This window comes from Eriocheir sinensis, chromosome 31 (genome assembly GCF_024679095.1).
Source record: "Eriocheir sinensis breed Jianghai 21 chromosome 31, ASM2467909v1, whole genome shotgun sequence".
NCBI classification, from domain to species: domain Eukaryota; kingdom Metazoa; phylum Arthropoda; class Malacostraca; order Decapoda; family Varunidae; genus Eriocheir; species Eriocheir sinensis.
Window position 1 is genome coordinate 2,977,716 of NC_066539.1, and position 8,804 is coordinate 2,986,519.

An 8,804-nucleotide genomic window follows, 5' to 3' on the forward strand; every position below is an offset into this window, starting at 1 on the left:
TTGTCTGCTGATAATTTTTGAACATGCCATCAAAGCCTTCGAGAGACTCGGGCGTGTTTCATGATAGTATCATTGAAGACGCTCGAGGTGTGGTGACGCGGCCGTGCCTGTGTTGCCTCGCACAAGCGGTGAGCAGAGACACGCCAGTCCTCGTCGACAGACCGACTTGGTCGGCTAGATTTCGATCGCCGATAGAGTCGGTCTGTCGGTGGTAATACCTACTAAGCTGTTTTCGCATATGTCGGCTATATGTTGTGCTGCTTCCGGCTAGAACTCGAGTTTTAAGTCCATTAGTTGCTAGACGTTGCTAATGAAAAGGCATAACGATAAAGCGAAAAAGATGAAGCCATATTTCTTTTACTGGGATAAGGAATCAACACACACACACACACACACACACACACACACACACAAACACGCACCCACGCACGCGCGCGCGCGTTACCATCGCCATGACAACCAAGGGACGCCACTCACGCCACGCCGTCCAGCCGAGGCAGCGTGAGCCACAACCAGTGACTGCTGAAGTTAGAGTGTGTGTTACTGAAGTGAGGAAGCACAGGAGGAGGCTGAGGTGCGTGGAAGGGAGGGAAGGAGAAGAGAGAAAATAAAGACAAGGATAAACAGGAACACTACAGAAGTGTGACAGGCAGTATTTTTAAGTGAAACATTCACATCTAGGGCAGAGACTTGAAGTGTGAAGGAAAGATAAGGTGAGCTTGAAGTGTGTGTGTAGTCTGTTGGCACAACTTTACTCCCTATGCCTAGTGAATAAGAAATGGTTAACGTGTCCAGTCTTCCTTACCAGCAAGCTGTCCATATACATACCAATTATTTTTTTCATTATTATCATTATTATTATTATTATTATTGTCACACACACACACACACACACACACACACACACACACACACACACACACACACACACACACACACACACACACACACACACACACACACACTCATACACACACCTCCCCCCACACACACCACACTCCCACTCCCTCCTTCCCCCCTACACACGCCTCACGCTCCTTCCCGTCCTGCAGCTGCTGAGGCTAGTGTTGGGGGCAGCATGACAGGCCCGGCGCCAAGGATACACCTGAGCCGCGCCAGCACCAGTGTTTCCGATGACCAGGCCGACAGGTAAGGAAGGGCAGGGGAGAGGAGGAGAAGGGAGCAAGGATAAGAGGAAGGGGGCGAGAGAAGGGGAAGAGTGAAAGAGGAGGAAGGGGATAAGAGAAGAGGAAAAGGGACAGAGGAGTAAGGGTTCAAGAGAAGAGGAAGGGAGGACAAGGGAGGAAAGAGAAGAGGAAGGAGGAGAAGGGGAACTGGGTATGAGGAAGAGGGATAGAGGAGGAAGGGGGATATAGAAGAGAAAGGGTGCATGAGGAAGAAGAAAAGAGGAGAAGGTAGGCAAGAAAAAGGGAAGAGGGGTATGAGGAAGAGGGAAAGAGGAGGAAAGGGGCAAGAGAAGAAAAAGAAAAGGAAGTGAGGGAGAGGGAAGGGAAGGAGGGAGCAAGGGAATGGGATATGAGGAAGAGGGAAAAGGGAAAAAATATAATGGTAAGAAAGGGAAGTGAGGGACAGGAAAGGGGAGAAGGGAAAGGGGATGGAAAGGGAAGAAGGAAGTAAGGAAAGCGAAGGGAGGAAAGAAAAAGAGGAAGGAATGGGAAGAGGAGGAGAGAACGGACGGAGGAAAAGAAGAGGGTAGGAGGAAGGGAATGGAAAGGAAATAGAAGGGATTAAAGAAAGGGAAAGAGGGAAAAAAGGGGATGGGAGAAGAGAAGAGAAGAGAAGAGAGAGAGAGAGAGAGAGAGAGAGAGAGAGAGAGAGAGAGAGAGAGAGAGAGAGAGAGAGAGAGAGAGAGAGAGAGAGAGAGAGAGAGAGAGAGAGAGAGAGAGAGAGAGAGAGAGAGAGAGAGAGAGAGAGAGAGAGAGAGAAGAGGACGGAGGAAAGAAAAAGAGGGAAGAAATAATATAATGTTGTTACTGTTATTACCCATTTTTGTTTTTCTGCTTCTTCCTTTTCCTCTTCTTCTTCTTATCCGCATCTTCTTCCTCCTCTTCATCATTCATCGTCTGCCCATTGGAAACATGAGGTCAGCGTTATGGCCGCTTCACTGTATACCTCACCAAGACCCTCCGCCGGCCTTACAACGCTCAATAACAGTATGACGTCTTGTGTTGCAGGGGCGGTGAGGGGGCTACAGAGGCGGGACTCTGGGCCAGCCTCACCTCAGATCACCTGTTCGACCTCCGGAACCACTTCTTACAGGCGGGGTGAGTCGAGCACCAGTAGAGATCTCTTATGAATATACTCCGAGCCATTGCACTATATTAGATTGTATTTAAACTCTAATTCAACCACATATAGATTTTTCTTATAGTTTACAGACGAGCTGAATGGAGCATCGGTAAGGGGCTTTTGCGATCATGCACCGAGTCTATCCATGTTGTTAGCTTGTATGTTATCATTCTCACTCAACCACATATACTTTTTACGTGTCTGAGCTTTAATTGGCGGGTTTATATACAATAACTAATTCTACCTGAAGAAGAATTTAACACACTTTTCCAAACTTGCCAGAAGGAAGGATAGCAATGTGACTCTATACTTGTTTACGGATCAACTATTGATTCGTGTTTATGAGCGTCCTGCGTGTTGCTTTCCAGGGGGTGGGTGGCCGGGGGGAGCGAGGACGCCGCCCACAGCCACCTCCTCACGCGTCAGCAGTTTGTGGAAGTGGTCACCTCCCTCTTCGGTGAGTTTCCCCAACGCAAGTCAGTTTTCTTCCCCTACCTTTGATTGCCTGTCACTGGCCGCTGCAGCTTTCTTTTTGAACATCTTGTCACTCTGAGCCGCCTTTTACTCAGCATGGGTTTAATATGTCACATTAGCACCACCCTACGTCTGCCATCTGGTATGACAAATTCTCACTGAGCTGCTTTCGGGCTTTCGGCTGTCCATCTGGGGTGGATCATCGTTTCCATCCCCGTTCATCTCTTTTCCATCTCTCTTTTCCTGCTTTCTGCATCTTTCTTTGTCATACCAACTGCCTGCACGCCCCCCCTCTCCTCATTAAGGGCCAGTTTTACAGTTCCCCATGATGGATTAGTAAGCTCCCAAACCAATACCAGAGCCTTTGAAATTTCCTTGTATAGTGTCTGGTGATTATATTTAAGTTCACAAATTTGATGAAACTATACAGGAAAAGTCTTGTGTATTTAGTGTGGCATCGAAGACCTCACGATTTTGGATTGTATGGGATTCTATAGTTTGGTTCGGGCTGTTACGAAGACACTGTGTTGGACTGTAAAATCGGCTCTAAATCATCAAGCCTCCTCCTTGGCCCTCTTTTCCTCTTTCTTTGCAGCTCCATCTCCAACGTCCTTCACATGATGTACCCAGCTCAAAGAATCTCAACCTCGGCTCCCTCACTTTGTCACCGAACTGTTTCACCCGGGTTATCACTCTAATATACTCAATCTTAATCTTCGCCACTCCCACGAAAATCACAGCATCCCTAGCTCTGCCACCTCCCATCTAAGGCCCCACCACCAGTGCTGCAGTCTCCATACCATACAATATATATGGTCTCACTACCATCATGTAAACCTTCCCTTTCACTCTTGCTGGTATCCTTCTTTCGCAAACTCTTTATGTGACTTATCCAACAGCTCATCCGATTTCGTCACCTCGCTCCCTTGCATTCCCACCGTTCCGCTCTCTTCCCTCTCATTCACGCACATGTATTCCACCTTTGCTCATACTGACTTTCATCCCTCTTCTCTCTAATGCATACCTTCACCTCTCCAGACTCTCCTCAACCTCCTCTTTACTCTCACGACAGATCATAATGCCATCCACGAACATGATAGTCCTCGGAGACTGCTGCCTAATCTCGTCCATCAACGTATCCATCACCATTGCAAACAAGAAAGGTCTCACAGCCGATCCTTGATATAGTCCCACCTTCCCCTTCAACCCAGCCGTCACCATTGCTGCTCATCTCACCCTAGCCACACTGCCTCATACACAGCCTGGCCCACTCTTACATACATCTCTCCTATTTACAACTTCCACTCACAATACCACACATTTTCGGCACCGTGCCATACGTTTGGTCTAAATCTCCTTCAGACCTTTCATGAACTGGTCCCTCAGAGCAAGCATCGCAGCTGTAGTACTGCTCGGGACATCACCCTTATTCTGGAAAATCAGTTCTAGTGTGCTTCTCCATTCCTCGGGTACCCACTTCCTTTGTAAGATTATTTTGAAACAGTCTACTTGAAAACCACTGCTGTTTCTAATAAACATCATCCTTCCATTAGGATGGCGTCTGAAACAACCGCCTTCCTACTCGCAGTCTAAACTGAGTAATCTATTGAGAGCCGTTATATTTTCATGTTTACAATTTTTGAATAAAAAAGGCTGCTAAGTATACTGAATGGGCGGTGAAGAGTAATCAGAGTGAGTGTGTTTAAACGCGGGCGTGGGCGGGGTCGCTGCAGGGCACGACCAGTACGAGGGGGTGTGCGGCACGATCTTCGACAACGTGGTGGCCACCTACAGCCCGTCCCTGCCCAGCCTTGGTTCCAGCGGGTCCAGCATCCACACGCCCAACATAAGCAGCAGCAGCAGCAACTTGAGCAGTAGCAGCAGCGGCAGCAGCGTCGGGTGAGCTTGCAAACCACGTATTTTATTGGTAACGTTACATTGGTAATATCGGTAACATTGGTATACGTTAGTATTCCCCCCTCCCCCTTCACTTATATGTAATACTGCTTCTCCAACGACTTTCAGCATCAAGGGCGGCGCCCCTGGCATCAGCTGGGCAGGTCTGGTGTCTTACTTGGCGGCGGGTGTGGGCGCCGAAACGCAGAAGGCCGCCCCGATCCCGCCTTTCCAGCCCACGCCCCGCTACCGCCTGCTCCTGCACAACAAGGTGACGTCACCGGTCACCACGCCCTCCCTGCACCGCGAGTTATATCTCTCTATATATATATATATATATATATATATATATATATATATATATATATATATATATATATATATATATATATATATATATATATATATATATATATATATATATATATATATATATATATATATATATATATATATATATATATATATATATATATATATATATATATATATATATATATATATATATATATATATATATATATATATATATATATATATATATATATATATATATATATATATATATATATATATATATATATATATTTCTTACACAACTATGTACATGATATTTGAAAAGACTGTAATAACTAACTACTACCTTCCCGTTTCGTTATCGAACATTGTGAGTGTGTTGCTGAGAAGATATACAACCGAAGAGGCAAACCACAGAATGTAATTACTCAATTTATTACTTTTATAAGCTGTATAATTAACATTTACATTTACTTTGATAAGCTGTATAATTTACATTTACATTTACTTTGATAAGTTGTATAATTTACATTTCTTAGTATAGATTTCATAGGAATAACCCAAGAAGGACCGGAAAAGTATACATGATCCAAAGGTTTTTGCTAAGGGTTTATGTACTGAGTGCTGTGTTCTCCGCAGCGGGAGGGCGTGGCCGGCGCGCTAGTGTGTGGGCGTCGCCGGCTGCTGCTGGTGGGCACGAGAGGCTCCCTCACCAAGGTGCTTCCCAGGTGAGGCCTCCTGACTCTGTCTAGGGTCTTCATGTTGTTTCATGCATACCATCAGCCCTTTGTTCACATACGTGCTTGATATCATTCACATGTGAATCACCGCACACAAGGTATATGACTTACATTGATCTTCCTCATATCATACCCTTTCCCTTCCTTTTTAGCTAATATAAAGCTGCATGAAAGTAATGCAGTTACAATTTCACTGCCACTAGAATCTCATCCTCGTACGTTTCATCTTGCAGCCGCTGGCGTCAGCAGCAGCACGCCCGCCTGCTCCTCGACGCTGATCCCGACGAGGAGCAGCACAGACACCAGGCCCAGCACAAGGCGAGGCACAGATAATTGTTTCTTTGTACATTTACGTATAAGCTCTGACTGCCTAAATTATATTTATGGTACATACCGTGGCTACCAATATGTACTGATCAAGCGGGTTTATTATTGTGCTGTATCACTATATATGCACGTGTGAAAGATGGCAGTTTATATACACGCTCTCATAGATATCTCTGGTCAGCTGGAATGATAGTTAATAATGATCTCATGGTTTTCTCCATGGCCCTGCAATGAGTCATCAATGATCATCGTGTCTGTTTCACGTAAAAACTGCTATAATTCATTCATTATCAAACTTTCAATTTCCATCTTCATACTCATCCCTCTATCCGACACTCCCTTGTCCTTTAACACCACCATGTGATGATTAGACGATTTAGACTCATATTTGACGCTCAGCAACCTGACCATGGTGAGGGAGCCTCGCGGTACAGACAGAAAAGGGGCAAGGGTGGCTCAATAATTATTCTCGGGGCGGCGGTGATGTGGCTGCGGCGGGTGACCATGGAGTGTTGGTCCTGCAGGTGGGACTCGGCACCTGGGTGGTGGGCGTGGCGCTCTTGGAGGATAATGTGGCCGTGGTGGCGGCCTCTTCGTCCACGCTGCACCTGGTGGACACCTCGACCACCCCTCAGGAGATGCTGAGAATCACCAACCTGCCGGCGCTCCCCTCCTGCGTGGCCGCTGGGTGAGTGGGCTTAAAAACGTTCAGAATTGAGCTGAACAGCGTGTGTTCCTGCCAGCCATGGCCACGTTTGGTGGTGTTCATCTCCACAAATCACCAAAATGAAACTTAAAGTGTTGAAAATTAAATAAATAAAAAAAATCATGAAATTACTGTTGAATTTCTCACACACTCTGGCCAAATCAGTATATAAGAAGCATGACTGATGAAGGGATAGAGTGCATATAAGGCGTGTGTCTGTGCAGCTGCGTGGAGGACGGGCGCTGGGTGGCGGTGGGCGACGACCGCGGCGCCGTACACTTGCTGCGCTTCCCTCACGCCGCGGCGGGGCTGCTGACCCGCCCCCGCAGTGAGGGCATAACCGCGCTCACCTGGCAGGTCAGGGCACGCGGCACATTCACTAATTTGCTATCCGACCTTCCTGATATTTCATCAAGCATCGTAAATGTTCATTAATTCTCTGAGGTGAAGTGAGTCTTTTACCAGAAAATACTATGTTGTATTTTTTTATCATTAAATTTACTCGACTGAAACATTACAATAAATAACTTCCTTAGTTTTATTCCATGATAATACTGACTGGTAAACTAACACAATACACACTGAGTAAATTATAGAAAAAAAATATAATATAAATATATATATATATATATATATATATATATATATATATATATATATATAAATATATATATATATATATATATATATATATATATATATATATATATATATATATATATGTATATATATATATATATATATATATATATATATATATATATATATATATATATATATATATATATATATATATATATATATCCCGTTAGGAGCTGTGCGGGCACGCTCAAGAGGTGAACGGGCGAACGGTGGAGGTGTGTGCTGAGGTGCACGTGACCAGTGCAGCGAGTGTGCACAAATCGAGTGTGCGGGGCGTGGACTACAACCCCGTCACCGCCACGCTGGTGTCCTGCAGCGGCGACCCCCGTGCCAGCCTAGTGCTGTGGGGACCCGACCACGCCACCAAGACCTACACCTTCAGTATGGCCAAGGTAACGTCCAGCTATAGTCTTTTAATTTTATCAAGTCACGTTAGGCGTGGCCAGCGGGATTAGTGGATATACCACAGCCGCCGACCTGTCACTCATATTTTTTTTTTTTTTTTTACAGCAACAGCTCTCACAACAAAAAGTAAAAATTAATAAAAAAAAAAAAAGCCGCGCTGCTGCAAAAAAAAGAAAAGAAAAGAAAAGAGGTGATAAGTCAAGAAAGGGAGGAGGAGGAGGACCTGATACCCTCCTCTTGAAAAGAGTTCAAGTCGTAGGGGCAGGGAAGAAAGAGTTGAGAAGAATGTTTCCAGAGTTTACCAGGGATGAAAGATGAAAGAGTGCTGATGCTGGTTAACTCTTGCAGATGAGTATGAGGATGAGCATGAGTAAGCAGTCATGAGTGGAAGGGAGGGGGGGGGGGGGGGGGCAGTTAGTTAGCAAGTTCAGAAAGTTCAGAGATCGAAATAAAATATAGAAGAAGATAGAAGATAGAAAATTACGGAAGAATTTAAGAGAGACTATCAGGGAGGAGAGGAGAGAGATGAGAGAGAAAGCTGCCCACTCTCTCACCAGAAGAGCTGTGGTGTGCCCACACCCCCCATGAGATACTCCATACGAGGCCGGAGGGGAGCCCACCCAGGCAACAACAGACAGAGACTGTGGGGGAGAAGAACGGAACAGAACGCCAGCCTCGAGAGGATTCGAGGAAGCTGATTTAGAGAGAGATGAGAGAGTTTTGAGTTTGTTTGAGATTTTTTGAGTTGAGGATAGAGGGAGGGATGTTGAGTGCTGAGTGAAGGTGAGAGCTGGGTGTTGTCAAGAATAAGGGGATAGTTGTTTGGAAGTGTGTGTCGAGTGTGGAGGAGTTGAAGAGGTGTGTTTTTGGGCGTTGAAATCTGCCTTCTTCTTGCCCTAATCGGTCTGCAAAGTAATTCTGCAGCCTGCCTTGAAGTTCCTTGAGTTCCTGAGTTGGGTCTTCTATTAAAGGGTCTTCTAAAAAAAGAAGGAATCAAATGCAGAGTG

The 8,804-nt window shown here is 45.4% G+C and overlaps 1 protein-coding gene across 1 annotated transcript; it reads left to right on the forward strand.

The window, feature by feature from the left end:
* Positions 1-1,078: 1,078 nt before the first annotated feature.
* Positions 1,079-6,952, forward strand: LOC127005996 (uncharacterized). Its single transcript, XM_050875477.1, has 8 exons — positions 1,079-1,149; positions 2,196-2,285; positions 2,679-2,767; positions 4,518-4,683; positions 4,810-4,951; positions 5,617-5,705; positions 5,951-6,035; positions 6,569-6,952. The coding sequence occupies exons 1-8, from the start codon at positions 1,079-1,081 to the stop codon at positions 6,734-6,736; spliced, it is 900 nt and encodes a 299-aa protein (XP_050731434.1). The 3' UTR covers positions 6,737-6,952.
* Positions 6,953-8,804: the final 1,852 nt, after the last annotated feature.